Genomic DNA, 22,034 nt, shown 5'->3' with positions numbered 1-22,034 from the left:
TGAAGAACACATTGCAGATGTATTTAAACATCTGCAATGTGTTCTTCACACACATATATATTGTTCTTCACATGCTATTTTGAACAACAATGTGCCCATCCTTGTAGTGGATAACATCGGTTACACCGCGGCTGGCAGCGCCTCCTCTCCCCCGCAGGACATTCCCGCAGGGTGTTATCAGATAACACTCCCGTGTGTACTGTATGCGGCACTGCCTGCCCTCCATGTAACTGAAGCTTTCCCTCAGTCATGTAGCACAGCGTTCATACACGTCAGGGACGTATGACAATAGTAAGCAGCCGCCACCCCCTTAATGTGTGCTGCACAGGTGCCGTGTCACTGCTGGGGCTGTCCCATTGTCGCAGGAGAAGAGGGGACACGAGGGCTCGGAGACTGTGTAGTATGCAGCTGTTCCCTCACTCAAAGTCCTGCAGCGCCGCAAGGAGGACGGCAGCAGGCACCTGCTGTACACGGGAGCACGCAGCCCGACACCTGCGGCTGCTATCCCGTACAGAGAAGGGGAACCTGGCGGTGTGTGAAGGTTTCCTATGTCACTGGCACCGCTCAGCAGACGTTACCCCGCGCCTGTGTGTACAGCTACGAGTAAAGGGAGGGTGGGCGACACCTGGGAAACTTTGTGCGCGCTCACGCCGTGCCCTGTCTACACCGCGGGGAGAAGAACAATATATATGTGTGTAGAACACATTGCAGATGTATTTAAACATCTGCAATTTGTTCTTCACACACATATATATTGTTCTTCACATGCTATTTTGTTCGCGCCGTTCCGCGCGTATCTCCCGACAAGTAAGCAGATGTGCCGAACATCTGTAATCTATTCTGCACTGTGTTCTGCACTGTGTTTTTATCTTAAATGATCCTGTGTTCACTGTGTTCACTGTGTACAATGTTTTTATTCTATTCTTCACTGTTCTTCACATCTGCTAAATTGTCGGGAGATAATATACGCGCGGAACAGTGAAGAATAGATCGCCGATGTTTGCAAATTATCAGAAGACATTATTTTTCAATTAAATAACACATTTTAATCCCAAACCATGGTCCCTTTGAAATATGCTCGAGTCTCCCATTGAATCGCGCGTCAAAAATGCGCCGAAAACGCAAAAAAAACGCAAATTACTCCAAGGAAAAATGGAACAAAAACGCAGCCAAAACGTCAGTTTTTCACGCATTGCACCCTGACGTGAAACGCAACGCTAGTGTGCAAGAGGCCTTAGAGTTCTCAAAATGGTAAATCAATGAAAACAGAGTGTATTGGAAAATATAACCTGTTAAATATCTCAGTGTGCTGTACCTTTCAGAATGCGGGGAGGCACAAACCTTATTTTTGTAATAAAAGTTTTTTCATTTTATTAAAGCTATTAGGACATAATAGAAGCTACTAAAATTGAGTATCTCTGTGATCATACTCACCCAAGGAATAAAGAAGAAATGTCATTTGAACCACAGTGAAAGCCACAAAAACAGAATAGGACTACAAAATCAAGTGGTCATGAATATACCGTATTTTTCGGACTATAAGGCGCACTAAAAATCATTTGATTTTCTCAGAAATCAAAGGTGCACCTTATAGTCCAGTGTGCCTTATATATGAACCGAACTTACAGATACCAGCTGCTTTGAACTGTGCACAGGTCTGCCACATGTTGGTCATTCATCCTTATAATCAGGTGCGCCTTATACTCCAGTGCGCCCTATATATGAACCTAGAAGTTTTAGCAGACATTTATTGATGGTGCACCTTATACTCCGGGGCACCTTTTAGTCTGAAAAATACTGTACATAAATACTAGGTATACTGTAGACTCTATAGGCTATGCCACCGATGTCACTCAATGAAAGATTGAATATCCTTTTAACAGCATGAAATTGTGATCAATAAACTACACTTACACTTTTAACTTTGTCAGTAAAAATGAAGTCATGGTGCTTAGTAAATGTTGTACAATATTTCAAGGAATAGCAACAGTATCACATAGATTTTAAAAGGAACATTTTATATGAGCATCATTATTTATTCATGACTCATGATGATTGGTTTTAGACTCTAGAAAATATTTTGTTTTGCTTTTCCCTATTTTATTTCAATGGTAGTTTACAGAGATGATAAAACAAATGAGTAATAAAAATTTTATAACAATATTCTAAGCCAGAAAAAATATATATTTCTCAGGATGGCCCATTCACTGCAGTCCTGAAATAATCAGCTAAAACTCAATGATGTTTGCTTAAAATATATTAGATTCAATAAGAATCAGCAGCCTCTCATAACATGTGCATTCTATCACATCTGAGGTTCCATATAACTCTATGGTCTAGTATGTCCATTGCTGCTGCAATACTTTCTTGCTTAAGTTTCTGTTTAATTTCTGGATTTTAAGAAGTTGTATGTTGCCAAACCTCACATTATAAAAATTGGTTTGAAATCACTTGGCCCCACTGAAATGAGTATATTGGTTCATCTTGTAGGGGTTAAACCAGCCGCACTTGGTCACTCAGTGTGTATGACGACAAGCTCTCTTGGCAGTTATTTAGCACTATTCAGGCCAAATGGAAATAATTCTCCTTATGGAGCATTCCTTTGCAGGCATCTACACAGGATTATGGAATCTTGAATGCCATGCATGACTCTGCTCATACCCAGAGTGAGGAACAGGCAAATAAGTTTTCCAAGTGCTGTGGGGAGTGTGTGTTGTCATTGGGGAAGAGGAGTGTGTGAGTTGTGAGTGTTAAAATGCAATATATACACCAGATTTAGCACTACACATTGAAGTTTTAGTAGCTTTTCTATTGTCTGTAAAACTTTTGGTCAGAGCGTTATATGTGTGCTTTGCCTGATAGCAATGTAACATATGGGCTCTATATAATAGCGATGCAATATATGCCCCCTGTCTGATAGCGTTATAATATATGCGCTCTGCCTGATAGTGATGTAATATATTGGCTCTGCCTAATAGTCATGTAATATGTACGCTCTGTCTGATAGCGCTGTTATATATGGGTTCTGCAAGATAGTGATGCAATATATGTGATTTTTTTTTTCAGCCAAACAATTTTTTTTTAAAAAAAAGGAATATTAATAGTTCACCTGCTACAGTTTCTGGCTATGGCATGTACTTTATTCCATAATGAGAGGGATTGAAATTCCACCAACATTAATCCAACCCTGGGTTTAATAGTAAGATTGATGTTATTTCCGGGCCATTAAACACATAGGGGCGCATTTACTTACCCGCTCCATTTGTGTTCCAGCGGCACCTTCTCCGACGAGCGTTCGGGTCTTCCAGCAATTCATGAAGGTCCTGCGCCCGATGTCCACCAGGTGTCGCTGACGCGCCGAGGTCCGCCGAGTTGCGTCGGAGTTCACTGATCTCTTCCTGGTGCATGTAAGTATGGCGCGTGCGACCAATTTTTCTTTTTAAATGCGGCGATTTTTCCGAATCCGCCGAGTTTCCGTTGCGTGCATGCCAGCGCCGATGCGCCACAATCCGATCGCGTGCACCAAAATCCCGGGGCAATACAGGGAAAATCTGTGCAAATCGGAAATATTCTGGTAACACGTCGGGAAAACGTGAATCGGGCCGGTAGTAAATGACCCCCATTTGTTTTTGGTAATCAGTACCACCAGTATCTTGCTTAAGAACAGGTTCTGTGGGGTAACATGTTAAGTTTGGAAGTTTGGAAGCTACAAAAATTTCAATCCCAACATCATTAAGATTTGAGAGGAAGAAATTCAGAGAGGTGGACATTTGCTCATAGATGAAGATGACTGTGACTGTGATAATCTTCTTATTGGTTATTTATGGCCTCCTTCTTTCTTTAATCAATGTTTAAAAATTATACTAATGAGTCTGAATGGCCTTATTGTGCATTAACAGAGCCTCTTGATACTGTAGCTTCACAGGTTATTGCACTATGCAGGAGCCTTCCCACTGCTGAAACTTTTTCTGTTGCCAAAATTAGAGCAGGCTGAAGGAGAGGAGAAGTGCCAAGGGAGCAAGAGAGGGGTAGACTGTGTAACAGCCTGTGAAGCCAAACCGTAGTCATTTGTATAGTTGAGTTCAGAAAGGAGGCCATGGATAAAACATATAAGAAAGGAAGCCATGGATAAAATATATAAGAAAGGGAGGCCATGGATGAAACATATAAGAAAGGGAGGCCATGGATAAAACATATAAGAAGATTACCACAATCTCTGTGCCTGTATCTATAAGTCCCTGGTTTATCATGTCTGATTTTGATTTTGGTTTTCCTTTACAGCTTTCATAGAAATAGATAAAGGAACATACCTCCTGTCCACACATAAGACATCCTATTATTTGTAGGGCCTGTATGTTGATCACTTAACGCAGCTAAGGACCAGAAGAGAGAGGATAATTCTGGAAAACACCCGCCAGTACGATTACCTTCACTATAATTTACACCATGTATTTTTTAATGGAGTAAGGAAAAGTAGAGACCAAACAGGATTGAGGAAAATAACACCCCTAGTACATCTTATGGAGTTGTGCTAGCAAGACAAAAAAAGATAGTGTCATCATCATTTAGTGATGTTACTACATTTTTACAGAGCTTTTAACAAGTTTTCCAAACATTGGAGAACATTGGTATTTTGTGTCTTTTAGCCAGTGCATGGAAAATGACATCAGGGCCATTCTGGGGATAATGGTCAGAGAGTGCTTCTTTAAAGCTGTTTTAAAACGACATATGATAGTTTTAACAATTTGTAAAAATGTGAAAAATCATCATGGCCTCTGATGCTGACAACCGATTATGTCACCGCTTATTTCCACCTTCTATCTGCACAGAGCATGTCTAGAAAACTCTCTATAGAGCTCAATGAGTTGGCGTCAGTCTATGGCTGTGAATGAGGATGCTGTTAAACTTATCACTGATAGCTGTACTAGAACTCAGGCAGCACCCATAATGGACAGAAAACAGAGGGAAAATATCTATATTCAAAAAATAGAAACAGAGAAGAAGAGAGGGATACTTTTTGTAATCTGCTCTCAATGTGTAAAAACAAAAACTGGTGATTGTTATCCTACTAAACATTCTATAAACAGAAAATTGATATTGTGATAATAGATATATAGTATTTTTAACAGCTGTACATTTCCAAGCTCTATAGACATGTACAGTTGTTGATTAGAGATGAGCGAACATGCTCGTCCGAGCTTGATGCTCGGTCGAGCATTAGGGTACTCGAAACTGCTCGTTGCTCGGACGAATACTTCGCCCGCTCGAGAAAATGGCAGCTCCCGCCGTTTTGCTTTTTGGCGGCCAGAAACAGAGCCAATCACAAGCCAGGAGACTCTGCACTCCACCCAGCATGACGTGGTACCCTTACACGTCGATAGCAGTGGTTGGCTGGCCAGATCAGGTGACCCTGGGATAGACTAGCCACTGCCCGCGCTGCTCGGATCATTCTGTGTCTGGATGCCGCTAGGGAGAGAGCTGCTGCTGGTCAGGGAAAGCGTTAGGGTGTTCTATTAGCTTACTGTTAGGCAGGAGTGATTCTCAAAGAACCCAACAGCCCTTCTTAGGGCTACAATAACGTTCTACTTTTTTTATTTTAATTTGCATCTAGTACCATTTTGTGAGGAATTAGCAGGGGGACTTGCTACCGTTGTGTTTAGCTCTTAGTGGCACACATATCCATAGCAAAGACCGAAGTGGGAAAATTTAGTAGGGGTTGGATTTCAATTAGGCACTAACTCAGTGTCATCTCATCTGACAGTAGTGTGCTTTGATACTTGGCTAGAAAATAGCCATAGGAGAATACAAAGAGCTTACTTACGCATACAGTAGCGTTCTATATATTTGATTTCTGGTTGATCTGCTGGTGGCTGTACTTTCTGCAGTGCATGTACTAGCCAATTCTGAGCAATTTGTAGTGAGACTTGCGACCGCTGTGTTCTGCGCTTAGTGACGCACATATCCATAGCAAAGACCGAAGTGGGAAAATTTAGTAGGGGTTGGATTTCAATTAGGCACTAACTCAGTGTCATCTCATCTGACAGTAGTGTGCTTTGATACTTGGCTAGAAAATAGCCATAGGAGAATACAAAGAGCTTACTTACGCATACAGTAGCGTTCTATATATTTGATTTCTGGTTGATCTGCTGGTGGCTGTACTTTCTGCAGTGCATGTACTAGCCAATTCTGAGCAATTTGTAGTGAGACTTGCGACCGCTGTGTTCTGCGCTTAGTGACGCACATATCCATAGCAAAGACCGAAGTGGGAAAATTTAGTAGGGGTTGGATTTCAATTAGGCACTAACTCAGTGTCATCTCATCTGGCATAGTAGTGTGCTTTGATACTTGGCTAGAAAATAGCCATAGCAATAGGATAGCATTGTTTGGTTTTAAAAACTCAAAAAAAAACAAAAAACACAAAAAAAAAAAAACACACAAAAAAAAACAAAAAAAAGTAAAAAAAAAAATAAAGTTATAACTCTCATTTTAAAAATGTTTAACCCGAGGGCTAGGGGTAGAGGACGAGGGCGGGGACGTGGGCGTCCAACTACTGCAGGGGTCAGAGGCCGTGGTCCTGGGCGGGGTGAGACACCACCTGCTGATGAGGGAGCAGGGGAACGCCGCAGAGCTACACTGCCTAGGTTCATGTCTGAAGTTACTGGGACTCGTGGTAGAGCACTGTTGAGGCCAGAACAGTGCGAACAGGTGATGTCGTGGATTGCTGACAATGCTTCGAGCAATTTGTCCACCACCAGTCAGTCTTCCACGCAGTCCACCCATGTCACCGAAATCGCCACTCCTCCAGCTCCTGCACCTCAGCCTCCTCCCCCCCAGTCTGCCCCCTCCCAGGAAAATTTGGCATTTGAACCGGCATACTCTGAGGAACTGTTTTCTGGACCCTTCCCACAGTCACAAACCACTTGTCCGGTTGCTGCTGAGCAATTTTCCGATGCCCAGGTTTTCCAACAGTCACAGTCTGTGGGTGATGATGACCTTCTTGACGTAGTGGAAGTGTGTAAAGAGGTGTCCGACGATGAGGAGACACGGTTGTCAGACAGTGGGGAAGTTGTTGTCAGGGCAGGAAGTCCGAGGGGGGAGCAGACTGAGGGATCGGAGGATGATGAGGTGACAGACCCAAGCTGGGTTGAGAGGCCGGGTGAACACAGTGCTTCTGAGACGGAGGAGAGTCCTCGACCAGAACAGGTTGGAAGAGGCAGTGGTGGGGCCAGACGGAGAGGCAGGGCCAGAGCTGGTGCATCAGCGCCAAATGTGTCAACTAGTGAAGCTCCCGTGGCGAGGGCTCCTGCGGCGAGGGCTAGATCTTCAGATGTCTGGAGGTTCTTTAAGGAAACACCGGATGACCGACGGACTGTGGTGTGCAACATTTGCCAAACCAGGCTCAGCAGGGGTTCCACCACTACTAGCTTAACTACCACCAGTATGCGCAGGCATATGAATGCTAAACACCCCACTCAGTGGCAACAAGCCCGTTCACCTCCGGCCGTGCACACCACTGCTCCTTCCCCTGTGTCAGCTGCTAGTCAGCCCCCTGCCCAGGACCCTGCCACAAAAACCCCATCGTCGCCTCCACGATCCTCCACAGCATCCACCAGCGTTCAGCTCTCCATACCCCAGACGCTGGAGCGGAAACGCAAATATAGTGCAACCCACCCGCACGCCCAAGCCCTTAATGTGCACATCTCCAGATTGCTTAGCCTGGAGATGCTGCCCTATAGGCTAGTAGAGACCGAGGCCTTTCGCAACCTCATGGCGGCGGCCGCCCCTCGGTATTCGGTCCCCAGCCGCCACTACTTTTCCCGATGTGCCGTCCCAGCCCTGCACCAGCACGTGTCAGACAACATCATCCGTGCCCTGACCAACGCCGTTTCTGACAAGGTCCACCTGACCACGGACACGTGGACGAGTGCTGCCGGGCAGGGCCACTATATATCGCTGACGGCACATTGGGTTAACTTGGTGGAGGCTGGGACCGAGCCTGACACTGGGGCTGCTCATATACTGCCGACGCCGAGGATTGCGGGGCCTACCTCGGTCCAGGTGTTTCAGGCCTACTATGCCTCCTCCTCCTCCCACCCCTCCTCCACCTCCTCCTCCGAACTACCATCCGTGGGCACGGCGCCATCAGTCGGTAGCTCTAGGCACAGCAGCAGTGCCGTCGCTAAGCGACAGCAGGCGGTGCTCAAACTGCTGAGCCTAGGCGACAAAAGGCACACCGCCCAAGAGCTATTACAGGGCATCACGGCGCAGACTGATCTGTGGCTGGCACCGCTGAACCTCAAGCCGGGAATGGTTGTGTGTGACAACGGCCGTAACCTGGTGGCGGCTCTGCAACTCGGCAGACTGACACATGTGCCATGCCTGGCCCATGTGTTAAATCTGATAGTTCAGCGTTTCCTCAAGACATACCCCAATCTGTCTGATTTGCTCACGAAGGTGCGCCGCATCTGTGCGCATTTCAGGAAGTCCAGCCCAGATGCTGCCACTCTCAGGGCAGCGCAGCGCCGCCTCCAACTGCCCGCTCACCGACTGTTGTGCGACGTGCCCACGAGGTGGAATTCAACACTGACCATGTTATCCAGAGTTTACCAGCAGCGCAGAGCGATTGTAGACTGCCAGATGTCAACTTCCACCAGAACTGGTAGTCAGGTCAGTCAGCTTCCTCAAGTCTACAATGAGGAGTGGACGTGGATGTCTGATATCTGTCAGGTGCTGAGTAACTTTGAGGAGTCAACACAGATGGTCAGTGGCGATGCCGCCATCATCAGCCTCACCATCCCGCTGCTTGGCCTGTTGAAAAACTCTCTGGTCAGCATGAAGTCGGAAGCTTTGCGCTCGTCACAAGAGACAGGGGAAGAATATTCCCTTGTTGATAGCCAAAGCACCCTCAGGTCTGTTTCTCAGCGCATATCGGAGGAGGTGGAGGTGGAGGAGGATGAGGAGGAAGAGGAGGAGAATGTTGGTGAGACACAAGAGGGGACCATTGTTGAGTCCTTTACTGTTCAGCGTGTATGGGCAGAAGAAGAGGAGTTGGAGGAGTTGGAGGAGGAGGAAATGGACAGTCAGGCCAGTGAGGGGAGTGAATTCTTACGCGTTGGTACTCTGGCGCATATGGCAGATTTCATGCTAGGCTGCCTATCCCGTGACCCTCGCGTTCAAAGAATTTATTCCAGCACCGATTACTGGGTGTTCACTCTCCTGGACCCACGGTACAAGCAAAATCTTTCCACTCTCATCCCTGCAGAGGAAAGGAGTGTGAGAATGCATGAATACCAGCAGGCCCTGGTGCACAAGCTGAAACAGTATTTCCCTTCTGACAGCGCTAGCGGCAGAGTGCGTAGTTCTGCGGGACAAGTAGCGAGGGAGAGTAGGCGAGCAGGCAGCTTGTCCAGCACTGGCAAGGGTACGCTTTACAAGGCTTTTGCCAGCTTTATGTCACCCCAGCAAGACACTGTCACCTGTCCCCAGTCTCGGCAGAGTAGGGCTGATCTTTACAGAAAGATGGTGAGGGAGTACGTAGCTGACCATACCATCGTCCTAAATGATCACACAGCTCCCTACAACTACTGGGTTTCAAAGCTGGACATGTGGCACGAACTGGCGCTGTACGCCTTGGAGGTTCTTGCCTGCCCTGCCGCTAGCGTCTTGTCCGAGCGGGTTTTCAGTGCAGCTGGTGGCATCATCACCGATAAGCGTACACGCCTGTCGACTGACAGCGCTGACAGGCTGACGCTTATTAAAATGAATAAAGGCTGGATTTCTCAGAATTTCCAATCTCCACCAGGTGAAGGAAGCTCAACCTGAATAATTGATCCACTCCTCCTCCTCCTCCTCATTTTCCTCCTTCTCCTCCTCTTTGTACAGTAAAGCAGAGGAAAATGGCTATTTTTTGACAGGGCCCACTGGCTCTTGCTATAGTACTTCATGCATTTAATTTTTCTGGAGGGCCACCTACCCGGTCCTCTGTTTGAAACAATTTTTGTGAGTGCCACATACAGGCACTCAATCTATTCCATTTTACTGCAGGGCCACCTACCTGCTCCTCTGGTTTGAAACATTTTTGGGACTGCCACATACAGGCACTCAATCTATTCCATTTTACTGGAGGGCCACCTACCTGCTCCTCTGGTTTGAAAAATTTTTGGGACTGCCACATACAGGCACTCAATCTATTCCATTTTACTGCAGGGCCACCTACCTGCTCCTCTGGTTTGAAACATTTTTGGGACTGCCACATACAGGCACTCAATCTATTCCATTTTACTGGAGGGCCACCTACCTGCTCCTCTGGTTTGAAAAATTTTTGGGACTGCCACATACAGGCACTCAATCTATTCCATTTTACTGCAGGGCCACCTACCTGCTCCTCTGGTTTGAAACATTTTTGGGACTGCCACATACAGGCACTCAATCTATTCCATTTTACTGCAGGGCCACCTACCTGCTCCTCTGGTTTGAAACATTTTTGGGACTGCCACATACAGGCACTCAATCTATTCCATTTTACTGCAGGGCCACCTACCTGCTCCTCTGGTTTGAAACATTTTTGGGACTGCCACATACAGGCACTCAATCTATTCCATTTTACTGGAGGGCCACCTACCTGCTCCTCTGGTTTGAAAAATTTTTGGGACTGCCACATACAGGCACTCAATCTATTCCATTTTACTGCAGGGCCACCTACCTGCTCCTCTGGTTTGAAACATTTTTGGGACTGCCACATACAGGCACTCAATCTATTCCATTTTACTGGAGGGCCACCTACCTGCTCCTCTGGTTTGAAAAATGTTTGGGACTGCCACATACAGGCACTATCCAAATTAAATTGTCTCCATAGCAGCCTCCACACGTTGTCTCCATTGCTACCTCCAAAAGTCGTCCATATAGCTGCCTCCATACATCGTCCCTTTATCAAACGAGGTGTGTCAGGCAGAAATTTGGGTTGTTTTCATGGATTACACATCAAAGTTGTTAACTTTGTCGCCACCCTGCTGTGTTATCCACAAAATATACTGGCAAACTTTTACCATTTAGGGATATTATTTCAGCGCTTCTTGCGCATCTGTTTACATTCCCCTCACCCGCCATATCCTAAACTTATAAGAACGCTACTACACTTGATCTTATACAAAAGGTTCTTAGAAGTGCTGTTTGGGGAGTAGCCTAGAGACAGGGGCTTGAATTGGCGAAAGCTCGCCTGGCAGCGGAGCGCCAGCTCCATGCGCATCATGCGCTTCTTGCGCATCTGTTTACATTCCTCTCACCCGCCATATCCCAAACTTATAAGAACGCTACTACACTTAACTTGGTGCAGGCTGGGACCGAGTCTGACCCTGGGGCTGGTCATATACTGCCGACGCAGAGAATTGCGGGGCCTACCTCGGTCCAGGTCTCAAAGGCCTACTATACCTCCTCCCACCCCTCCTCCACCTCCTCCTCCTCCGAATTACCATCCGTGGGCATGGCGCCATCAGTCGGTAGCTCTAGGCACAGCAGCAGTGCCGTCGCTAAGCGACAGCAGGCGGTGCTGAAACTGCTGAGCCTAGGCGATAAAAGGCACACCGCCCAAGAGCTATTACAGGGCATTCCACATCAAAGTTGTTAACTTTGTCGCCACCCTGCTGTGTAATCCACAAAATATACTTGCAAACTTTTACCATTTAGGGATATTATTTCAGCGCTTCTTGCGCATCTGTTTACATTCCCCTCACCCGCCATATCCTAAACTTATAAGAACGCTACTACACTTGATCTTATACAAAAGGTTCTTAGAAGTGCTGTTTGGGGAGTAGCCTAGAGACAGGGGCTTGGATTGGCAAAAGCTCGCCTGGCTGCAGAGCGCCAGCTCCATCCCAAGATCCAACTAACATAGTTGCAGCACCTTTAATCTACTACTAGTTCACTGCCTCCATAATAATAATAATAATAATCTTTATTTATATAGCGCCATCATATTCCGTAGCGCTTTACAAATCATAGGAAACAAATACAAATGTATTGTAACAGAGCACAACATTTGTATGGAACAACAGGAGTGAGGTCCCTGCTCGCCAGAGCTTACGGTTTATGAAGATGATGGGGTAACACGAGGTAAAAGAATATTTAACGGTCAAGCCATTCTTCTTAGGGAATAGAACAAAATATAATAAATGGAATTGCTGTCGCTTGAACCACTCAGCCGTCATCTTATATACCAGGTCCAGGGTGAATGGGACTGCAGAGAAGTCTGGTGCCTGTTGGTTGCTGGATAACAGATGGGAGGACGACACAGGACGGGTTAGTAGAAGAGTTAAAACTTCATGCAGTTAATGAGTGTTATAGGCTTGCCTAAAGAAATGGGTTTTAAGAGCACGTTTGAAACTTTGGAGGTTAGGTATTAGTCTGATAGTCCAGGGCAGAGCATTCCATAGAATTGGTGCAGCTCTAGAGAAGTCTTGGAGACGCGAGTGGGAGGTCCGCACTAGGGTAGAGGTTAATCTAAGATCACTGGCGGATCTAAGAGCACGGGTTGGGCGATAGACTGAGATAAGAGAGGAGAGGTAGGGGGGTGCAGCATTATACAGAGCTTTATGGATGAGGGTTATTATTATTTTAAACTGTATTCGAAAGGAGACTGGCAGCCAGTGCAGCGACTGGCATGAACTGTAAGCATACATGGTCCCCTTATCAAACGAGCTGTGTCAGGCAGAATTTTGGGTTGTTTTCATGGCTTCCATGTTAACTTTGTCGCCACCCTGCTGTGTAATCCACAAAATATACTGGCAAACTTTTATCATGTACCGATATTATTTGAGCGCTTCTTGCTCACCTCCTTTGGTTCCTCTCTGACACCCATTGGTTTGAAGCCTGAGTCCAATTAGGGTATGTCGCCATGCCACTCTCTAGCCTGCTGCCGCTGCCTCTGCCTCTGCATGCCGTCCCCTATAGTGTCAGGGTCAATTATTGGATGTTTTACATGCTATCTAGCTTCATTCTGTCACTCTGTCATGGCCATGCTGTTGCCCATAATTTTGGCATAATGGTGCGATTATGCAGCCTCAGAGGCATCCATGCATGCTGCCCCTGCTGTTTCCTGTCCATTTCCGTGGTGTTTCCATCCTTTTCTGAGGTTCCCAGGTGTTTGGCCAAGCTTCCCTGTGCAGAGCCTTGGTCCCCTTGAAAAATGCTCGAGTCTCCCATTGACTTCAATGGGGTTCGTTATTCGAGACGAGCACTCGAGCATCGGGAAAAGTTCGTCTCGAATAACGAGTACCCGAGCATTTTAGTGTTCGCTCATCTCTATTGTTGATCTTTCATCATACTGACCCAATATTACTACATATAGTTATTATGTATTTACCACAAAATACTCTTAAAGAAAAATGGTAAACAAGGAATAGAGTTATAGTTTTCCTAATAAAGCTAGAAAGCTCAGTTTTTGTCTCCGTCATGAAGGTTTTACATAACACCCAGCCTCATCAGTAAAAATAAAAACTGATGTTTCATCAGTTATTTTTGCACACCCATAGAGCTCTATGGGCTTCCGTGATCCACATCAGTGAAAAAGAACAAAAATGACAATGTGAAAGAGCCCTAAAACAGAAAACGCAAATAAGGAGATTCTCTGAAATTATACAACCCATCCCAGCATTAAGGGGCCTATAATAACTATGATGGGTATTTTAAACCTGTATTACTCAAGTGAAAAATAAGAGATAAAACTTTCAAAAGACAACACAGCTAATGTAGTGGGCTTCTTACTCCATCATGTGGTGAAAACGCTGTATTGCTTCAAATATCAGGTTAAAGAAAATCATTGCAATCTCATAGAAAAAGACACTAGCAATAAGTTTATAATTCACAAAAATGGACAGATAATAGAGATATAAATGTATGTAGATAGACTGTGTAAATGTCAGGAAGTTGAGTCAGCAATCTGGCAAGACACCTTCCTTTAATCTACATTTTGTATCTTTCTGTTTAAATAGAAAATACAATCCGATCTATTAAGCCATGAAATTAGTTTGGATGAAATGAAAAAGAGAAACCAAGGAAAAGAAATGTCTAAGAAGGTTCTTCTGCAGATTGAGATAGCACAGGTAACATTATTCTTATTAACATGTATTTATTTATGTTTGAAGTAGTAACAGACACATCATATACAGTAAATATCACACAGCACATTGTACCAGAAACATAGAGGTGCACATGGTAGTAGTACAATGTAAAATAAGTGAAATGATATGTCACGTATATATAAGTGATATGATATCTAATATATATATATATATATATATATATATATGATATCACAGCGTTCTGCATTAAAACCATAAATGAAATGTTTGTACTTTCCACTGCATGTATACTGCATTAAAATACAGTATATGGAGCAGCAGAGGCAGAGCACAAAGCATACATAGGTCCATAGGAAAACATTAGATAAATATAATATTTAACAATTTAAATACCATCTGTATATCTGTTTTTCATATTAAGCAGCTATGGGAGTGGTTCTATCTGTAGTATGTAATATATAATACAAATATATGTTTTCTAGGATGGGATAAGGAAATCATAACCTCTATAGCTACCTTTCAAAGCACATAGTATAGACATAATCATAGCACTGCCTCCTTCTCATCATAGAAAAACAGACATACAGTGGGTACGGAAAGTACTCAGACCCCTTTAAATTTTTCAGTTTTTGTTTTATTGCAACAAATTGGTAAGATCATAAAAGTTTTTTTTTTGCTTATTAATGTACACTCTACACTCCATCTTAAAATGTAAACATTTTTGCTAATTTAGAAAAACTCTTTTCTGTGACATTTATATTTAACTCACATGCTGTCCATTTCCTTCTGATCCTCCTTGAGATAGTTGTACTCCTTAAGTTGTCCAGCTGTGATTAATTAAACTTATTGGACTTGATTAGGAAAGCCACACATCTGTCAATAGTAGACCTCACAGGTCACCGTGCATGTCAGAGAAAATGAGAATCATGAGGTCTAAGGAACTGCCCAAGGGGCTCAGAGACAGAATTGTAACAAGGCACAGTGGCCTACATAATCCTTAAATGGAAGAAGTTTGGGGCGGCCACAGTTCTTACTCAGCCTGGCCATCCAGCCAAACCAAGCAATCATGGGAGATGAACTTTGGTGAGACGTAAAAAAAAAACGTGGCTAAGTTCCAGAGATGTAGTAGGGAGATGGGAGAAGGTTCCACACAGTCAACTATCACTTCAGCCCTCTGCCAGTCAGGGCTTTATGGTAGAGTGTGCAGGCAGAAGCCACTCCTCGGTGCAAGATATATGATAACCTACATGCAGTTTTTAAAATAACACATGAAGAACTCCTAGATTCTGAAAAAATAGGATTCTCTGCTCTGATAACACAAAGATTAAACTTTTTGGTATTAATTCTAAGTTTTATGTGTGGAGAAAACCAGGCACCGCTCATCCCCTGCCAAATACAATCTCGACAGTGAAACATGGTGTTGGCAGCCTCATGCTATGGGTGTGTTTTTCAGCTGCAGCGACAGGGTGACTGTTTGCAATTTTAGGAATGATGAATGCGGACAAGTACAGAAATATCCTGGATGAAAACTTCAAGAATGCTCTGGCCCTCAGACAGGGCCCAAGGTTCACCTTCCATACAGTTAAAATAACAAAGCAGTGGCTTAGAACAACTCTGTGACCATTCTTCACTGGCCCAGCCAGAGCACTGACATAAAAATAATTGAGCATCTCTATCTCTAGAGAGATATGAAAATGGCTCCCACCAATGTTCCCCATCCGACCTGGCGGAACTGGAGAGGATCTGCAAAGATGAATGGCAGAACAATGGCCCTAAATCCATAGGTGATTAACTTATCATTCCCAAGAAGACTCATTGCTGTACTAGCTCAAACAGTGCTTCTACTCAATTCTGAGCAAAGGGTCTGAATACTTATTACCATGTGATATTTTAGTTTTTATTGTTTAATAAATTAGCAAAAATAACTACATTTCTGTTTTTCTTATGTCAGGGGTGCAGATTGTACATTCATGAGCAAAAAAAAGAACTTTTTTTGATTTTACCAATTGGCTGCAATGAAACAAAGAGTGAAAAATTTAAAGGGATCTGAATACTTTCCAAATCCACTGTATAAACCGATTAATGAGAAGTTAGGCTACATTCACACTACAGTATGGGGGACGTATATACGGCCGATATATATGTCCCCCATACACTTCTATGGGCTCACGGCCCTGTACGGGAGCAGTACGGTGCAGCACACGTGCACCCTTGCTACCTTTCAAAGCACATAGTATAGACATAATCATAGCACTGCCTCCTTCTCATCATAGAAAAACAGACATACAGTGGGTACGGAAAGTACTCAGACCCCTTTAAATTTTTCAGTTTTTGTTTTATTGCAACAAATTGGTAAGATCATAAAAGTTTTTTTTTTGCTTATTAATGTACACTCTACACTCCATCTTAAAATGTAAACATTTTTGCTAATTTAGAAAAACTCTTTTCTGTGACATTTATATTTAACTCACATGCTGTCCATTTCCTTCTGATCCTCCTTGAGATAGTTGTACTCCTTAAGTTGTCCAGCTGTGATTAATTAAACTTATTGGACTTGATTAGGAAAGCCACACATCTGTCAATAGTAGACCTCACAGGTCACCGTGCATGTCAGAGAAAATGAGAATCATGAGGTCTAAGGAACTGCCCAAGGGGCTCAGAGACAGAATTGTAACAAGGCACAGTGGCCTACATAATCCTTAAATGGAAGAAGTTTGGGGCGGCCACAGTTCTTACTCAGCCTGGCCATCCAGCCAAACCAAGCAATCATGGGAGATGAACTTTGGTGAGACGTAAAAAAAAAACGTGGCTAAGTTCCAGAGATGTAGTAGGGAGATGGGAGAAGGTTCCACACAGTCAACTATCACTTCAGCCCTCTGCCAGTCAGGGCTTTATGGTAGAGTGTGCAGGCAGAAGCCACTCCTCGGTGCAAGATATATGATAACCTACATGCAGTTTTTAAAATAACACATGAAGAACTCCTAGATTCTGAAAAAATAGGATTCTCTGCTCTGATAACACAAAGATTAAACTTTTTGGTATTAATTCTAAGTTTTATGTGTGGAGAAAACCAGGCACCGCTCATCCCCTGCCAAATACAATCTCGACAGTGAAACATGGTGTTGGCAGCCTCATGCTATGGGTGTGTTTTTCAGCTGCAGCGACAGGGTGACTGTTTGCAATTTTAGGAATGATGAATGCGGACAAGTACAGAAATATCCTGGATGAAAACTTCAAGAATGCTCTGGCCCTCAGACAGGGCCCAAGGTTCACCTTCCATACAGTTAAAATAACAAAGCAGTGGCTTAGAACAACTCTGTGACCATTCTTCACTGGCCCAGCCAGAGCACTGACATAAAAATAATTGAGCATCTCTATCTCTAGAGAGATATGAAAATGGCTCCCACCAATGTTCCCCATCCGACCTGGCGGAACTGGAGAGGATCTGCAAAGATGAATGGCAGAACAATGGCCCTAAATCCATAGGTGATTAACTTATCATTCCCAAGAAGACTCATTGCTGTACTAGCTCAAACAGTGCTTCTACTCAATTCTGAGCAAAGGGTCTGAATACTTATTACCATGTGATATTTTAGTTTTTATTGTTTAATAAATTAGCAAAAATAACTACATTTCTGTTTTTCTTATGTCAGGGGTGCAGATTGTACATTCATGAGCAAAAAAAAGAACTTTTTTGATTTTACCAATTGGCTGCAATGAAACAAAGAGTGAAAAATTTAAAGGGATCTGAATACTTTCCAAATCCACTGTATAAACCGATTAATGAGAAGTTAGGCTACATTCACACTACAGTATGGGGGACGTATATACGGCCGATATATATGTCCCCCATACACTTCTATGGGCTCACGGCCCTGTACGGGAGCAGTACGGTGCAGCACACGTGCGGCACCGTACCGCTTCGTAGCCCGGGGAAAGATAGGACATGTCCTATCTTTCCCCGTATTACGGCACCGTGCGCCATTAATTCCTATGGAGAGGGGCGGGGGTGAGCTGCGCTCACCTCCTCCTCCTCTCCCCGCGCTACCGTGTGCCCGCCGTACCACGGTGCGGTGGGCTCACGGCAGTGTGAATTTAGCCTTAAACTGTAATTTGCTCCAAATCTAAATGCTATGCAACTCCTGCTCTAATACACTTGCCTCCAAATCAGATTGTGATTTCAATTAAAAGCGACCTAAGACAAATTAGACTAAGAAACAAGACAAAAAGGTAAATCTCCCTCATGGTCCTTATGAACCATATTTTTCTGGTCTATTTATGCATAATATAATCATTTCAGTGGCTTAACCAGAGGAGTTCATATATTAGGATGTAAAGTAAGGAACCTTTGCCTACTTACAGCTTTGGTCATTGATTCAAATGGTCTTCGTGTAATTCTGCCTTCCCTGTGCAGAAACATTGGCAGGGAACATATATAGCCAGAAACGATTCCCCCTGTTGCACATATGTATTGTGTTTAGTGTCACACTAACATATACTCCATTTTTACATTATCCATAAACATGTGAATGGCATTTTTGGGTGCACTCAAGAGCATCCTAATAACCTGTCCCCAGACAGAATGTACTAGTAGAGTGACAAATGAACAAGTGATGAGTATGCTTAAAAATCTCTTCTCTTTTAAGAAAAAATTGTTGGAAGTTTCTACAAAGTTCAGACTATTCCAGAAACCAGCAAACTTTGAGCAGCGTCTTATAGAATCGAAGAGAATTCTAGATGAAGTAATGTTGGAATTGCCGATTTTGGAAACAAAGAGTATTGAGCAGGATGCTGTTCAGACTCAGCTGGATCATTGTATGGTGAGTGCCATTCATCAGAAATACAGATTTTGCTTACTTTAATATTTACAGTAGCTATTATTTTATTATTTTCTTGAAATGATAGACAAGTGTTCAGTTTATTAGTTTTGCATAAGTGTATAAAGAATGATAGACAGATGGAGTGCTGTGTAATTGATTGCTGTCACTTACATTACAGCTGTATGAAACAGTTATCATCACACAGGAATACATCAGTCTGCTACATATTAGTGTCAGTCAAGGTTCTGCCAGTAACAGACAATAAGATTAGTCTGCAGACACATAACTAAGGAAGGCAAATATTCAATGGCAATGGTGCTGTCACTTTCAGCAACTAATTCCTTTAAGTTGAGTCTATTGGAAAGTCTCATTAAAATCCTCTTTCTTGACTTTCCTAACCTGCCACTATAATTTTAAGTGTTTTACAGCATTTTCATAGTATAATAATACAGAAGTGGAGTTGGAACCACTGATATTCTCCCTTAGACGACCTAGCTTTATAATATGGAGCCCAAAGGCATCACCTATAAGATCTCTGTATGCGCTGAATGCAGCTAACGGCCTGTGGCCTAACATAAATGATAAATGACCCCAAAAAGTGTTTGTTCTAATCTCATAATAATAATAATAATAATAACAATAATAATTTATTTATATATTTATTATGCACACAGATTACACAGCACTGCACAGAGCTGGCTAAATCTGTCCCTGTCCACAATTGGGCTCACAAGCGAATCAATACTCCAATGAATAATATATTTTTTTTTAAATTACAAATAATATAAATGTTCTCTCTGATGGTTAGCTTTGACTGACAAAAATGTGAATAATCACTGGTGAAGATTGGCATTTTTTTACATTTTATTGCTACTAAATTCATGCCTATGGCATAGTCCGACAATTTAGTTTATCACGCTGATGGTCTGATCATTCATACAAGCCAAACAACTGATGATTGATCCACCTCATTCCAGCTGAAACCTATGTTTATGGCCATCTCAGAGCAGCCTGACTACTTGCTAGTCAATTACTATAAACCGCTAATTTATGAGGTTAATCTACCATATTCTGTAGTGTTTCAGATAACAAGAATATTCGGGACGATTTTACAACCCACTGCATCATTTTTATCCTTTGTCGATAACTCCCATGTTTCAAATGTTATTTTACCATGTGTTTTTGCAATTCTAAGAGTGTATCTCTCAATTATTGTGCTTAATGAAGCAGCAGAGAACAAATGTGTATTTAATCTGTTTGTTTGTGAGGTCATTAAAGGGTCCAGTAAGCATAGCCAGGGGTAAATTATTTCGAGCACTTAGGATCGGGATGAGTTTAAAAAGCCATTTCCCATCAGCTCTCATACTCTGTAGACCAAGTGTGGAGAAAGTACTGTTGGGTTTTAATTAAAAATATTAATTGTCGGAACTTCATGCAGGTTCTTTATTATTGAATAGCAGCTGCCTATAAAGGCAATTTTCCACAATGGTATCTTTGTAGTATCACATTTGACACTGCTAATGCACTTTCACTTACAACTGCTAGTCATAAAAACGGCAAAGTGTTATTATAATTTATTCATCTAGAACTCTTGGCATATCATAGGACATGAACTTTAGCAATCTTGTAATGCTGTCTCAGTGTTTCAGGTTAATCCTCGGTGATATAAAATCATCAGTGCACATTCTCCATAGTGCAGACCAAGCAAAATCAAGAGTCATTTCCATCCAGACAGAGAGAGCAAAAAGTATTACTAGCCTATGACATTTTCATGGCACAAGCCTGATCTGTAAGCTATGGTACTGTGTTTTACAAGGCCCCTATAAAAGTAGATTCCATTACTACAGATGAGGATGAAAAAAATACGTGAGGCTGATGAATATGTTTAAGTATTGTCAATGGTCCCGTGAAATGAAATGAATTTGCAAGTTTATTACCTGAGCACTCACTATAATAAAAAAAATAAAAATGAAATCTATCCAATAAAAACTTTGGCAGCCATTCTAGGAATGCTTGTATCATTTAACACTTGAACAATGGAAGTTTTATGAGATGCTGTGCTGAACAATTTGAAAATTTCTAAATAATGCTTGCCATCTTTTCACAGAAACTGTACAAAATTTTAAGTGAGGTTAAATCGGAAGTGGAAACGGTCATCAAAACTGGACGTCAAATTGTACAAAAGCAGCAAACTGAGAACCCTAAAGATCTGGATGAAAGACTGACTGCTTTAAAGCTCCAGTACAATGAGTTGGGAGCAAAAGTAAGAGAAATCTTCTGATTTAATCATTTCTGTATTCAATTAGTGTCAATTGTTCATGTAGTTACATTTTTAACTCTTGATATTAATAATAGTTATATCATTCAAATTAAGACCATTAATATGCGAGGCTGCATTGTTTCCATAGTTCTAATCCACTTGGAGAACAGATTTTTGTTTAATAATTGACAGATCAGTCACATGATGGACTCCAATAGATATACTGAGGTCTGTTGGGGTTCTGTCAAGGTGTCTATTACTTTAGAGCGGTATGCTGTAATTTTTTATATTGTCCAGCTAATTGATTTGGCAATTGAGACTCTTAGGCCCTTTTCACATTATTTTGTGATCAGTCCCTGATCACAGAATAATGTGAAACAGGCGTTAATGAAACCTCCAACTTGTTACAAATGACGGCCTAATATAAGCTACAATATAGAGTCCATAGAGAAAATTGTAATGAAGTCCTGCTTGGCCATGTCCACTGCAGCAGTGTTTCCAGATATATACACTGTTACTGTAGTATTTAGTTTACAGATAAGGCCGTGTTCATATGGCAGAGCCTTCTGTAGATTTGAAATTCATAAATTCTTTATGTTCCCCTTCATTTCACTCCATGCAATGTAATATAATTTGGTTACCCTGCATGAGTTGTAGTGCTACTGTAATAGGTCCTTTGATGGACCTTTATTTTTTTTCCAATGCTACACACACACACATACACTCACCGGCCACTTTATTAGGTACACCTGTCCAACTGCTCGTTAACACTTAATTTCTAATCAGCCAATCACATGGTGGCAACTCAGTGCATTTAGGCATGTAGACATGGCCAAGACAATCTCCTGCAGTTCAAACCGAGCATCAGTATGGGGAAGA

General features: G+C 42.8%; 1 protein-coding gene across 14 annotated transcripts in view; it reads left to right on the top strand.

Moving 5' to 3' along the window:
- DMD (dystrophin) overlaps window positions 1-22,034 on the top strand; it is a 1,566,296-nt gene that overhangs the window by 662,679 nt on the left and 881,583 nt on the right. For all 14 annotated transcript variants that reach the window (XR_011853162.1, XR_011853161.1, XM_072135922.1 and 11 more), the window contains 3 exons: window positions 13,986-14,096; window positions 18,722-18,895; window positions 21,003-21,158. Coding sequence is in view for 12 of the 14 variants with exons in the window: in XM_072135922.1 (XP_071992023.1) it covers window positions 13,986-14,096; window positions 18,722-18,895; window positions 21,003-21,158 (441 nt within the window). In the remaining 2 variants the exon portion in view is untranslated. The remainder of the gene's footprint in view (window positions 1-13,985; window positions 14,097-18,721; window positions 18,896-21,002; window positions 21,159-22,034) is intronic.

Source organism: Engystomops pustulosus, chromosome 2 (assembly GCF_040894005.1).
Source record: "Engystomops pustulosus chromosome 2, aEngPut4.maternal, whole genome shotgun sequence".
In the NCBI taxonomy this organism is placed as follows: domain Eukaryota; kingdom Metazoa; phylum Chordata; class Amphibia; order Anura; family Leptodactylidae; genus Engystomops; species Engystomops pustulosus.
This window is presented reverse-complemented; position numbering and strand designations above follow the sequence as displayed.